The sequence below is a fragment of the Bombus pyrosoma genome, linkage group LG6 (genome assembly GCF_014825855.1).
Source record: "Bombus pyrosoma isolate SC7728 linkage group LG6, ASM1482585v1, whole genome shotgun sequence".
Lineage (NCBI taxonomy): Eukaryota > Metazoa > Arthropoda > Insecta > Hymenoptera > Apidae > Bombus > Bombus pyrosoma.
This window is the reverse complement of record NC_057775.1, coordinates 12,374,777-12,388,631: the sequence shown is the minus strand read 5'-3', so window position 1 is coordinate 12,388,631 and position 13,855 is coordinate 12,374,777. Positions and strand designations below refer to the sequence as shown.

Below are 13,855 nucleotides of genomic sequence, written 5' to 3'. Positions count from 1 at the left end.
TTTCGGGCTTTATTTCGTTACATTATCCTCGTGCGTTTATTCCGCCATTAAACAGTCTACTTATAACAATTATTAATCCTTGTATCTCGCGTCGGAATAAAAAACTATAATCACCTGTAATTACTTACTCGTAAGCAAATAAAAATTCGATTGCGAAGGAATAACCAAACGCAGTATACAATTTTTTATCGTCACGAAAACCAGATTCGACTTATATACACAGGTTGACCTATATACACATTCACGAAAGTATTCCAACACTTGATTTTTGAATGGTCTGTTTTTGATTTATTCAGATCGCTGGAAAGCAAACGGAGCTGAATCCCCTAGCTGCGATTCGCTGGTTTGTCGCAACGTGTCAATTAGACACGAGAAACGAATGAGTGTTAAAGGCGACCACTAATCACCAGGAGGAGACGAAATACGTGTAGTTGTTACATCGTCCACCGTACGCTCGCCAATGGCGTGTAACGAAGCTCGCGGAGGCAGGCCGTTGTCCGACGCCTTAGAAATTCTTTAATGACTTTATGTGCGCGGCACACACGAGCAAACGACGTTTAAGCTTCGTCGCGACCGTATTCTCGCCTGGCGTCTTTTCACGATCCTGCGTCGCCTCCACCACGGCGTGTTCACGGCCGAACGAAAGCCGATCGTCCTGCTGTGAGAACCGGACCGGATGTTACCTTCCAATTACAAACTTGATCCCGCATCTGTATCTCCGAGAATCTTCTTCTCGACCCCTCACTCTCCAATTTTACTTTACACCAAGAATTTTCTTTATATTATTTCTTTGTATTTGATTAAATGAACACCTACCGATTGAATCTCAACACATACTCCTATTATATGTATAAACGAAAAATCGTAGACGTTGCCCAATTACCAGTAGGCTGTGGATATTTATGCGAATACTAAAAGAGCAGAGCCTAGGCAGCGATTTGTTTCACCCACTACGTATTAATGACAAGTATCGTTCTTTGGATATTTCATACTTTCGCGTAAATGCATAAAAATTCGCTGCCCGTGGACAGAAAGATTAAAAAATTAGCACATATACATACCGTAACGTCTGTCTGAATATTAAATCGCATATGTTCATTGTGTGTTTTCTTTTTTTTTTTTCAATCTAACGTAGTTACTGTGTTGCTTAAAGTCGACAGGTCGTACAAAGGAAGATAATAAGCATCAAGCCGATGACAATTACTACCAATCAATGCGTATTCTCGTATCTAAAGAGGTAAACACTTGGCAACAATGAGTGTTAATAAAGTGTAAGAGAGGCTTCAACTGAAATAATGGATAAACACGTGGGGACAAGATTACAGCTTCGGCTGCCGTATAACCACTGTCGAACAGTCACGATAAATAAACTAACTCGAAGCACGAACAACGATGTTCATCGCGTCAATTAAAATATACAGACGGCCAACATGGTATATATGTATAAACGGTTTTTCACTAGTCCCCGTTCAGTTGGTAACTCTTCGCAATTCGTCTCAATTGCATTCAATTTGCGTCTAAACATTTTATCGCGCAAATAGAGAGGGTTATCACCGCCGGGATAACTCTTACTTATTGTTGCCACTTTCGCTACGTCAAGTACCTCGTGCTATCATACCACTAGCCGATTAATTACTCACTACTCAGACGCGAATATCGATCGAGTCGGAAAGAATTGCGAGAGAATCTCGCAGTTCGTCGATTAATTGTTACATCGATTATGTGACATTTATTCTGACGTTCTACGAAATCTACTATAGATATCCTTACCTTTAATTATATTAAGCTACAGTTTAGTTCCGACTTCTTTTCTTCAGATTCCTTCTCTCATACGCGTGATAGTCCTCGAGAGAGGACTTTTAGACTCGTCCAAAACGTTAAATCACGTTGACCACGATTACACGGAAAAGGAGAGCCGAAGGTATAGCAAGGAAATAATCAATAAGAGCTCGATAACATTCTCCGATTACTGACCGATTTTCGTCCGTTCGAGTCTTTTCTTGGAAACAAACGTAAACTAATACCACATTTCGACACGCATCGAACAATTCTGTAAAACAAATCTGTATAGCGACTAAACCGGTGTAACCACTATAAGAACCAACGTGTATAACCTACAATTCGCGAATGGAAAATACGTAAGTACGTAAGTTACCTTACGGATCCTCGTGAACATCGCTCATACTCGTTGTTTGATTCAAAGCTTCAGCTCTGCTGTCGCTCCAATTCACCGAGGATAGGAAACTCGAAGAATCGAGAGGACACCTGACATTCCGGACGAACACACAACAGTGCGCACAACAGACGCGTACTCGTCGATCATCCGATCGCAACTGCAGCCCTTCGGTGTGCCAGTGCCGGTTCTGTTGCCGCTGTGAGAGTAAGAGGGAGGGAAGCGACGGCGAAAGAGCGAGACGAATGGATGCGAAAAAAAAGGAGAGCGACAAGGAGGTGTTATCGAGACGGACGAACCTCCCGCTGTTTCTCCAGCCGACCACGCTCCGAACTGACGGCCACTATATTGTGTATTTCATGTATGTACCGGCGTACACTAAACACCACGCGAGACGCGACTTTGACAGAGATCACTCTCGTTACTCTCGGACTGTGAGTCGAAGAGAGATAGGCGATCGTTCACGCGCGAGTCTCGCTACGAAGATGTATACGTTTTACCCGAAAGATTATATATATATATATATATATACGGCCCGAGAGACAAGCTACCTTTCTTTTGACTGCCTTTTCTCTTTTTTACTTTCGTAGTTTTTGCAACTCGAACCCCTTTTCTTTTGTCCGTCAATCACCGGGAACGCCACGTGCAAACCGCCAATGCGTACCGGCTCGGCAACCGTGCACTGTAAATACACGCAGAAATGTGCATGCGTACGAAAGCGGAGTTACGACGCGCATGCGTTTTACACGCACCCACTGGGTGCAATCCTTCGAACAAGTACATCGGCCAAACACCCCCGTCGTTTCGTGTCGGTGTACTTCAACCCCATGACTACCCCCTCCATTTAACCCCGCGCGCATTCACAGAGCAAATCCCCTCGACTACGAGGATACCTCCCCACGAACCCCTTAATCAATACTCGCCGTTCTCTGCCGGCCAGGAATACTATCCTTCGTATCCTCCTCCCTGGACCAACTTTCGACATCGTCGAGCTACCCCTTATCGCTTCGTGCTGCCGAGAAATTCGATTCTTTGCGTGTGTGCGTACGTTGTTCAAGTTCGATGCTTTCAGTACTTTATTTGTTTATCTTTTGGAGAAATAAGAAATATTAACAGAAAATATATGGAAGAAAGCATTAGAAGATCGATGGATAATTTTAACGTTTTCTTCTATTTATACAGTTGTAGGAAGAAATGTTAATGAGTTGAAAGTTCTGTGATTAATTGAGTTTTATTATGATTGCGTGGTTATTAATTTAATATAAAGTGAATAAAAGAGAGGAGATGTAATATGCACAACAGGGATGCAGGGTACAATTAAACGGTAATGCACGTGCGTGAAGAAAGTTCCGAGGGTGTGATGGTTCCCCAAAGAATAGCGTCACGATCCTGCAAATTACTTTATTAGCCGCGTTACTTGGCGGAAGAAACCTCTTTTCATTCAGTAGCTGCACTCTTACTCGTACTGACGTATTGTAAAATATTATAGCGTGTTCGAGACTAGAATAAGCATGCATTGAAAACAGTATTTTCATTGCTCATGATGTAAGGTACAGTTAGAATATTTTAGCATATAATGTATAAGTTCTCGTTGAAATTTAGATTTACATATTAGATACTGTTTTCCATAAAACTATTTATTATTGAAAAATATTATTCTTTTAATACTTACAGCATTAGAAAGTTATATCGGGAAATATCAGATCTCATTGTTCGTGATTAGTTGCTAGTTAAAATTCATACAATTACAAGAAAGTAATTTCATTTAACGCGGAAACTAATTACAACCTCCCGATTATGTAAAGGGTGTCGTAATCCACGAATTATTAGCCCTTTTTATAGGGAGCGCTAAGTATACTTGAGGCCTGAAAAACGTGTCTACAGTGCCGCGCCCAAGTATACTCATTTGTGTAGCAGGCGTTTAAAAAAGCCTCAGCAGCTTAGGGTTCCGAACGGTTTAGCTCGTTTATCATTTATTATCGATGGTAAACAAAAATCCTCATTTAGATACAGATATAAATCTTTAAAGCGTAGTGATTATTTAATTGCAAGAAAAAAAGAGAGTAGAAATATAAAGAACAAATATCTTTCCCAAAAGGAGATGCTGTACGTATAACTAACATTTAATATTAAGTGGAATAATTAAGAAATATTGCACTCCTTAAATTTATCATAATAAACTGACAAATTATCAGTAAATGTATGTTTCGATAAGCCACTCACCAAGCATTATCTCACAAGTTCAATTGCGAGACTCACGAAACATATCATGAAATATTGGCACTTTTTCCGATTTCACATTCGCGTGTAACTCCTCTGTTTATTATCTGTATTCCACTTGTTCAATTTGTCATGGTAATATGTACATATATCATATAATATTATTTCCGACGGAACTGTCTATAAATACTTTAAATCGATTTCAATATAAAATAATATACAAGTATAATAGCAAGAAAATTAAAACGTATACTATGTAATAATTTATAATGTGCTAAAGATGAGTATCAGAATAAATTTAAAATGAAAATAATGATTTATCGGTACCAGGAACTACCATTGTCGTGTCTAAGAAACTTGCCCTAAGCTCTACCATGCACCGATTATTACAATGTATCAATCATACTTCAAAAGTTATTATTGACTTACTATTTTTAAGATCAATTGCTCTGCAATCTTGATAAATTAATTTTATTTATTGTTTCCTTCCAAACTGATATTAATGTAATTCAATAGATTTAAGAAAATTAGAATTATTCTGTATGGTATAATGTTATTCTATTTTTTATAAGATATTATATATATATGTTTGACACTTTATCATGAATAATCCGGTTGTAAAGAAACCTTTCTCATACCTGAAAATACATACCCTGTACAGTTTGTAGAGTGCAACCTTTACTGTAGTTCACCTGTTACTCTGTAGATAGCGCAATCTTTACTGTAGTTCACCCGTTACTCTGTAGATAGCGCAATTACAAGTTTAAACTTTTAATTTCAAAGTTCCAAAATAATAGAATAATCGTGTTTTAAATAACTATATAGGCACTTTAAATAATTATTTATTGAATCCTAAGGATATATTGTAATGATGCAATGATCTTTGTTTTCTATATATGCTTGCAACGGTCTTTTGTAATCGTTTAACTGGATGACGGAATTTTGAACACGCCTTTCTTGTTAATGATTACTTCAAGGGTGTATTTCCTACCTTGGTAAAATATTATTCTAGTCTTAATTTCTTATGTGTACATAACGGGTTGTGTTATGATTCACTGATTAAGTAGTTTGAATTAAATCATAAGTAGAAATTCTTCGTAAAAGTTATATAATTATAAAATTTAACAAAAATGACATCAAAAGATAACATCGAAATTATCGAAAAAATCAATTCCAAAAGGTATATTACATACGATATTCTAACCTTTAATAAAATAAATAGTTACTTGATTGATGTAACATGAATTTTGTATCTTTATAGTGAGCAGGTTAGTAGCGATAAAAGAAAAAGCTATATAGATTGGGACGATTATTTTATGGCTCTGGCCTTTTTAAGTGCGAAACGTAGCAAAGATCCTCATACTCAAGTTGGTGCTTGTATAGTAAACGAAGATAAGCAAATTGTAGGTATTGGATATAATGGAATGCCCAATGGTTGTAGCGATGATGTTTTTCCTTGGACCAAAGAGTCTGTTGATCCATTGGAAACAAAGACTTTATACGGTGAGCTAATGACATCTCATTAATTGTCAAGATGATCATATTTGTATTATATAATATAATGTAATATTGTATTGTAACAATGATAATAATGAATTTGCAGTATGTCATGCAGAAATTAATGCTATTTTAAATAAGGGTTGTAAAAACGCTAAAAATTGTACCATATATGTTTCCCTATTTCCATGTAATGAATGTGCTAAGGTAATAATACAGTCTGGAATAAGAACAGTTAAATATGTGTCAGATAAATATGCAAAGAAGAAGAAAATTCAAGCTGCGAAAAGAATGTTTGATGCCGCAGGTGTTACATATAGGTATTTGAATTATGCAGATCGCATATATTTATTCTTATTAAATTTGTATGAGTGTCAGATTATGGCAAGAAACCATAAGATTTGTATTACTTGACACGATTTATTTCCTTAAAATTATTAATTAAAATTCAAATTTCTAGTATTTAATACATGCGTTTCAATATGTGCAGAATATATGTCTAAACTGTATTAACATTAATTCATTTATAATATTACACTATTATTGTAGTATTATTTAATAACATTATAAATTTTTTTCTAGCAAATATTTTCCTAAGCACGAAAAGTTAATTATTGATTTTGGTGAGATCGACTCTTCTGAGAATAAGGAAATAAATATTGAAAATGGAAGTAGTTGAACCAAAATAATGTAAGTGACAAAGATGACAATGTCTGTAATGAAAAGCTTTTCAGTGTATATATTCATGATTTATTTCATTTTTTAATGACATTTTGTAGGTTTAAATCTGTAATTAATATTAATTCTTTAACATAAACATGAATTACAGTTTTACTGGATATTCATTTACTAAAAGACTGATTACCATTATTTACATGCAAAACTAAATTAGGTACAGATGGAAAATAGGAATACCTCTTATTTTTAATTTTTACAGGTCTATTTGTAATTTTAACATTATCCATATAATATTATGGAAAATAAATAAAACAATGTACAGAAAGTGAAAGAATTTAGCAATAATACAAAGATACTATGCTTTCATCAAGATGTAATATTATCTGCAACAGTATTGCAAACGATGCACTGTACAAGTGTAAATAGTAGTACGATCAAATATGGCATGGTAGAAACATGTAACAAGTGTGTATCATTTCCATGATAAAATAATATTTCAATATCATTTTTTACAAAACGACTGAAGGAGAGGCGATTGTTGATACGTGATATAATATTTTCATGTTGACTTGTTATTAATGTAACAACAAACAGGAATTGAACACAGAGTTTTGATGCATACGATAATGATACGTTTATATACATACTATACATATCCATGTTCTTGTCTTTAAAATATTACTTCACGTTTGTGAATACCGCTATAATGGAGAAAAGTTACATAAAGTAAGTAATTACATGTGATGATTGAATTCATCATATAGAAAAATATTTAATATTGTAAAAATGTATGGGTATTTTATATATAAACGCAGATATTAACATTTGTAAAAAGCGTACTTGTTTGTATAAATGTTATCCTTTAATATCATAAAATTTGGGCAATTTTTGAACAAATCACAAACTATTCAATCTGTAAATAGCGATTGCAGAAAATATAATAACAGCTTATTGCAAATGGCAGCATATTACTAATACAATGATTAAAGTAATGACCACATTTAAGTGATCATTGATTTCATTTTCCAATTTTTATTCCTTTCTTTTTTATGTCCTTTTTCCTTTTAAGTCTTTTTAATTCGAATAACAAATCACCTTAGAACTTAATCGTATACGTTGAAAAATTTTGCATGAAACCTATATGATGAATTCATTTACATGAGGAGATGGAAGAGGATATGGGTTGAGGTACCCATGCTTATCGTTTGCTCGTACGATTAAATCAAGGACTCAAAGGCAAATCTAAACTGAATTTTCTAAAAATTAATGTACCATCCTTAATCAACATTGTTTATTTCTTAAAGATTTAATAATTACTTATGAGCGGAGTAGAAATTTTTATACTGAGGTAACAACCTCCGATAAAGATTGGAGCAACTAATATATATATAAATATATATATATTTTTTTTTTCGAAATGTGATAATTATGCAGGAGTTTAAGCGTACTGTAAATAATGTATTATAAAAAAAATAGTATTAAAAGATAGCAACACTTCGGTAGATGCATGGTCGAAAAGTTGAGTATGACACGAATGATGTATGATAGTATGCATTAATTTTTCTAATGATAGTCTTTTACAAGAAGAAACATTTCGTATATCGATAGACTAGCATGGTGGTCATATCATATTTCCTTTGCATTGTACAATAATTAAATGACTAATGGTAAAGTGAATGAGTAAAACTTCTACATTATCGCTTATGTTACGACATTATTTATGTAGCCCTGAGAAACATTCCATGCATTTACAGAAGGTATCAGTTTAATCAATACAATTATGTTCATTGTATTTTGATAGAAGATTATTCCATCGATTAATTTTGGATGTACGTATTGAGTTTTTGTCCGTTGTATGTTACGAATGAATTAAAATGTTAAATATACATTACTATGACTTGATGCAAATATCTTATTTTTATGATTACCATTAAGTCGACTTTGAGTGAGCTTTCAACATTGGCATAATATTAACTAATCGCAAAATTATACTCTATGACTTAAATAAGATAGGAAATGTGTGTGTGTGTGTGTGTGTGTGTATATGTATTTATACATATATATCATTAAAGTAGTAGGTGAAGTATATACAAACATTATCGCTAGTTTTTAGTATCTGTATCTTAGTGAATTCTTTTACTTTTTTTTTCATTAAAGGAAACTCACGACTTATAAGTATGTACTGGTATTTCAAAAAATAAACGAGGCAATCATAACATCGTTCGATTTGTATCGGTAAATTTGAACATTACCTTTTATTAAAATTTCTGTAATCCGTTGACATACAGATGTATGATATTTTTTTCGTTTGCTTGTTTTGCTATTGACACTTATTGTTTTCGATTTATCATATACTTTGGTAATCTGCGTACACAATATATGCACTTTTATTGTTCTTATAATAACTTTCACAGAGACTTTCGCAAATGGATTCTATTTCCATATTGACTGCTATCTCGATGGAATATCAGGGCTCCAATCCAAACGTAGATTATTACCCTGGCTTTAAACACAGGAATAAAATTGTGTTTCTAGAAGAAAACATTAGATCGTTCACTTTACAAGTTTGAACGGTTTTTGCGAATGAAGTGAACTAGAGAAGTTAGTATATGACTTGGAACAAAGTCTATTCTCAAAAAGTAGCGACGAACATGCGTGGTACAATTATCGGTGCTCGATGATCGTCTAGTTTCTCAACTCTACACAGTAGAGTATTTATGTAGACATCGCTGAAAATAATACACCTTAACATCAAGTAGAAATATTCATAGAACGCGCATACGAATGTATACAAGTCTTGTATTTTGTACCAATGTGTTAGTTTACGCACGTCATATATTTTACACACTGTACTTCACCCCATCCCTCCCTGCCCTGCCCCAATCCCATCTATGCACTAAACATTTTCACACTTTGTCAATCCTTCTTTTCAACGTGACCGCTCTGTTGATAGAGTGCTCGTTTAATTCATTCTGTTCCAATTGTTAATTAATATTTAGCTAAAGCCAACCTTTTCTTCGTTCACCTAAAATTCGGGACCGTGCCAGAGGCGCTTGTCTCGCGTCCCATCATGTTATAATTTATTATTAAAGATTATTTATTCAGCACTGTCCCAGCACTGTTCACACTACATGGATCTCCCCAGGAACAGTTCGTGTATAATACATGTTTAATAATTATCAATATTAAATCCGCCAATTTCGCTTCTTCTTTCACTACATATGTTCATTCGTTCGCGTGCCTTTTACATTCAACGTTAGTTTCTTTGCTCTTTTTTTGTTCTTTTTCTTAAACGTAGATCAGAGCGTATCTCAGCACACTCCCCCTCCATTGCCTCGTCGTCTAACTACGCAATGATTCGCTAACGCTGGATAGCGCGTGCCTGGATCAGTTCTTGATGGAATTCTCTTTCTCTTGATGCTTGATCGTCACCGTCAACTTTGTCTCCGGCGGTCGAAAAGCGGTCGCGTATGGGAAGTATTTGTGACATTTCGCCATGTAATCGGCAATTGTAGAGTCGCAATGGCCAAAGTCACCATTGCGCAACGATTCCAATACTTTTGTACAATTCTGCAGTGTTACACCTTCGAGATCATCAATGTTTGTGGCGAGGGAGAGAGCTTTTGTTTGAGCGGACGGGTCCAGGACGTACAACATCCTCGCACCCTGAAGCAAATGCGGCAGTGAGTTTCGATTCTTTTTTAGGAATTCCGCGTTCAATTGGGTGGGCGTTGAAGTCGAGTAGATCCCTGCAGTTTGTCGCTTTACTACCTCGCCTACTGGACCTTCAGACGGCGAGCGGTTAGTATGCAACATGAAACGTACCAGGCACGTGTGGAGGTCCGGATTGTTAGGATCTAGACCATGCGCACGTTTTATCGACCTTAACATTAACAACGTACGACCTGCAAAAGGCGTTTGATTTTTTTAATCCAATCTAATAGTAAAATCCATTGCTTTAAAAATCAATGATTATTTGCAACTATTATTATTAATATTCTTCTTTAACAAGAATGTTACGAATGATTTGTGTCGCCAATGCTGTATTGCTACGTACCTTTACGAATGTATATTTCAAATGCCATAAGGTGCGTCTCTATTCTGTTCGATGCCAAGTCTTGCAGTGGTTGTAAAAATTTGATTGCTTGCTCGAGAGGATCCTCAACCTGAAAATAATAGCTCGAATCAAATTTCATATTATCTCGAGGACATTAACTCGTCGTATTTACACGATTTACTGACCCTCTCCAATTTCTCTGGTATAAGTTCATCTAGCGTAGGCTGTTCTAAATCGGGATCAGTCTGTTGTCGCGACTTATTGTGCTGTTCCCTTTTTTCTTGGGCTTGGGCAGCCTGTTGCCGTTCCAGTTCAGCCTTTCTACGTTGTTTCCTTTGCTTGTTTCTCAATTTCTTCAATTCTGATGGCGCTAGATTTTCTGTAAAATGAAAACGAAAGCAAGTTATTAACACGCACGATTACGATGGTAATAATATTATCGATAAATTGATTTGCTACGATTGAACGAAATAAATAAATCCAGCGATAAACTTGATAAGCCGTCGTTACATGATACATCAACGACGTCGAAGACTATTCTTGTCATTGGAAATTCATTTGGAGAGAATTTCATCAATTCTTAGAAATTACACTCATTAGGAATTCCCTTAATCCAACGCTCCTGTCTACAGGCAAAGTATCAGAATGCCAATTCATCGTACCCTAATTGAAAGATCTAAACTCATTCAATTACCCTAAGGCTGAAAACACGCGTTTATTCAACGGTTTATTCAATAACTAGTTTACGAGCCGCCTTGTACCTTTTTTCCAGCGAGCGCACGTAAATTGCGTCTAACAGCAGAAATTCCCCTGTTGTCCTGAATTTTCAAGTACCGTAATATCATCGTAATTGCAGCAATGATAAATACGTGAACGCTGAAACTGTCCCCGACGCGGTTTCGACACGCACACCACTTTTACCGGCGCGAGCTCGCCCGAGCTGTGTCGAACCAAGGTCAAGCGGTTCCGTCGCGCGGCAAAGGCGATTCCGGTCGGTTTCGCAAAACGTTGTCTAACTTTTCCTCGCCTCTGGTCGTGGTCAGACCTACTGACAGCCGTTTGTAGGTCTGGCATGCGTGCACGTGTCACGCGTGCACCGCAGTCACGTGCAGTCCCGCCGACACTACCCGTGAGAGATCGTAAGTTACCGGAGGGAAAGGTGGAACCTGTCCCTATCGCGATCGTGATCACGATCAACTTCCCGAATAAATTTTATAGTTTCAACTTTATAGTATAGGAGTGCTCCATTTATAACAACGAAATATCAGTTGGCGACTGTGCCTTGTAAAATTTTGTCAGACCGTGCAAGAATCGAGTAAGACGGGCCCCGTGTCAGGAACCTTCTTTCGAGATCGATTTTTCTACGAAAAAGAAAGAAAGAAAAGAATCGAAGGTAATTACGCAAGCAACGTATAATTTTAATAAAAATATTCAAACAAGGATGCTAGAAGAGATGGTTGCAACATCGTGTTTATCGATAGGATCGGCGCTTCGTAACAGCCAGGCTTCTGACGAAAACTTTTCTTTTCTAATTAGATGAAAATTTGCAACGAGTCCCGGCATCGATCACTCTGATTTATAATTAATCGTGGAAAGTACTGTTCGAAGCGGTCGAGGAGGTTCGAGTTTATTGCGCTAATTCCCCTACACTTAACTTGCTCAGTGGGCATTAACGGCTTAATTACCGTCCTATTAATGCAGTTTTATAACACGAAAATCACTTGCGCGCTTTCCAATTATGTAAGGAACAGTCAATGCGTTATTTGGACGCGGTAGAAAGAGAGACTGGCTCTATGCTTCGTAAATTCGTGACTACGTACGTATGATTTTTTGTTCTTTTCCTGTAGCCATCGAACGATCTTCGTCTCGAGGTATGATTGTATTTGCAAACGATATCTAACGAAAGAAATTTTGGAAGCAAGTAGAAACGAAGAATATTCGATAGTTCAATCGTGTGATAAAATAGAAATAATAATATTTACACAATATGTTATGCAGTTGTCTCTGGGACGGTGTGTCATTTGTTTTTTCTTTTTTCTTTTTACGTCTTTTGAGTATGATAACAAGCGATTATTATGAGATAGACGAGGAAGAAATCGATGAATTCGAGTATACGATCGATCTTAATTGTACACAATACATAGATGTTTGATTTATTCACCTTTGCTCGATCTCCACGATTTTGTTCGATTTCACCTTGAGGATGTAATTTGGCTTCCTTCCTTATATTCATTAAGCGTGTAAAAATAAAGATTATCATTGACTGTGTATTTAAAACACACATATTACACCACCGTCAGATTGTACAATCACACGCCGTGATAACGTATTCTATGAAAACATTGGTTAAAACAGTGATGATGACGTCCAACGAGAACTCGACAACACGCGAATATTACGAGATAATCGAGAAAAATATCAAAATGAGCCCGTAGATACGATCGATCCTAATCGTGCACGATAGATGTGTTTCGTTTGTTCATCTTCGTTCGATCTCTTCGATCCTGTTCCATTCAATCTCGAGGATGTAATTCGGTTTCCTATTTTACATTTATCGAGCGTGCAAGAATGAAGATTATCATTGACGATGTATTGAATGTATCCGAAACGTATCACGTCTCCAGCCTTAGGTTGCACAACCACGCAAAATGATAACGTAATTTGTGCAAACAATGGTAAAAACGGAGACACAGAGGGTAATTAGAGACTTTGACGTAATCAGTGCTTATCTCTCTCTTTCTCTCTCGTCCTCATAAAATAGTCGACGAATAAATCTTACCGTGTGTCATTCTTAGTGTTTGGACATCATTCGTGGTATTGCTGTCTTACAAAATCTCAATTTAACCCTCTTTTCCCCACTATTTTGTACTCGTGTCTCATTTTTTATTTTCTTCCTACGAGTATGTTTATAATAATGTACAACTTCTCCATGTGTATATATATACACACATACAGGTTTATATCTTTCATTGGTTTTCAATGACAAGAAGAATAATTACTTTTGCTTGTATCGTTGTCTGTATCTTCGATATACATTATCACTTCGAATCAATCACTTCAAAGAATAAAGACTGTACATAAAAAGTCTTCACGTGTCAAATTTGATTTACGCAATTCCATAAATGCGCCGCAAGGGCTATCCCTCGGACTTCTACTCCAAACAATCAATCATCTTATACCTACAATAGATCTAACTCGTTTCAAAAGACTAGTAGTATCGAACGGTCAGC

At 36.1% G+C, this 13,855-nt stretch overlaps 3 protein-coding genes across 4 annotated transcripts in view; 1 reads left to right on the top strand and 2 right to left on the bottom strand.

Annotated features, from left to right (window-relative positions):
* Positions 1-2,448, bottom strand: part of LOC122568296 (growth arrest-specific protein 2-like) — a 29,702-nt gene extending 27,254 nt beyond the window's left edge. The window contains exon 1 of one of the 2 annotated variants that reach the window (XM_043727897.1): positions 2,156-2,448. The gene's annotated coding sequence lies outside the window, so the exon portion shown is untranslated. Of the gene's footprint in view, positions 1-1,770; positions 1,793-2,155 lie in introns of those variants that run through there. The other variant, XM_043727900.1, reaches the window with a different exon arrangement.
* A 2,952-nt stretch (positions 2,449-5,400) lies between these two features.
* On the top strand, positions 5,401-8,791 carry LOC122568818 (deoxycytidylate deaminase). Its single transcript, XM_043729013.1, has 5 exons — positions 5,401-5,573; positions 5,655-5,896; positions 5,997-6,210; positions 6,473-6,580; positions 6,828-8,791. Exons 1-4 carry the CDS (start codon positions 5,524-5,526, stop codon positions 6,567-6,569), a joined length of 603 nt encoding a protein of 200 aa, XP_043584948.1. The 5' UTR covers positions 5,401-5,523; the 3' UTR covers positions 6,570-6,580; positions 6,828-8,791.
* LOC122568817 (N-alpha-acetyltransferase 15, NatA auxiliary subunit) overlaps positions 8,790-13,855 on the bottom strand; it is a 45,183-nt gene continuing 40,117 nt past the window's right edge. Inside the window, exons 9-11 of the mRNA XM_043729012.1 lie at positions 10,811-11,004; positions 10,626-10,734; positions 8,790-10,473 (exon numbers count right to left, since the gene is read on the bottom strand). Coding sequence (XP_043584947.1) covers positions 9,956-10,473; positions 10,626-10,734; positions 10,811-11,004 — 821 coding nt within the window. The 3' untranslated portion in view covers positions 8,790-9,955. The remainder of the gene's footprint in view (positions 10,474-10,625; positions 10,735-10,810; positions 11,005-13,855) is intronic.

Bases quoted from the DNA above. Each gene is read 5' to 3' on its own strand.
- LOC122568818 (XM_043729013.1), top strand. From the start codon at position 5,524: ATGACATCAAAAGATAACATCGAAATTATCGAAAAAATCAATTCCAAA. The intron at 5,897-5,996 runs GTGAGCTAATGA...ATGAATTTGCAG, and splicing joins GGAAACAAAGACTTTATACG to TATGTCATGCAGAAATTAAT. The intron at 6,211-6,472 runs GTATTTGAATTA...ATTTTTTTCTAG, and splicing joins GCCGCAGGTGTTACATATAG to CAAATATTTTCCTAAGCACG.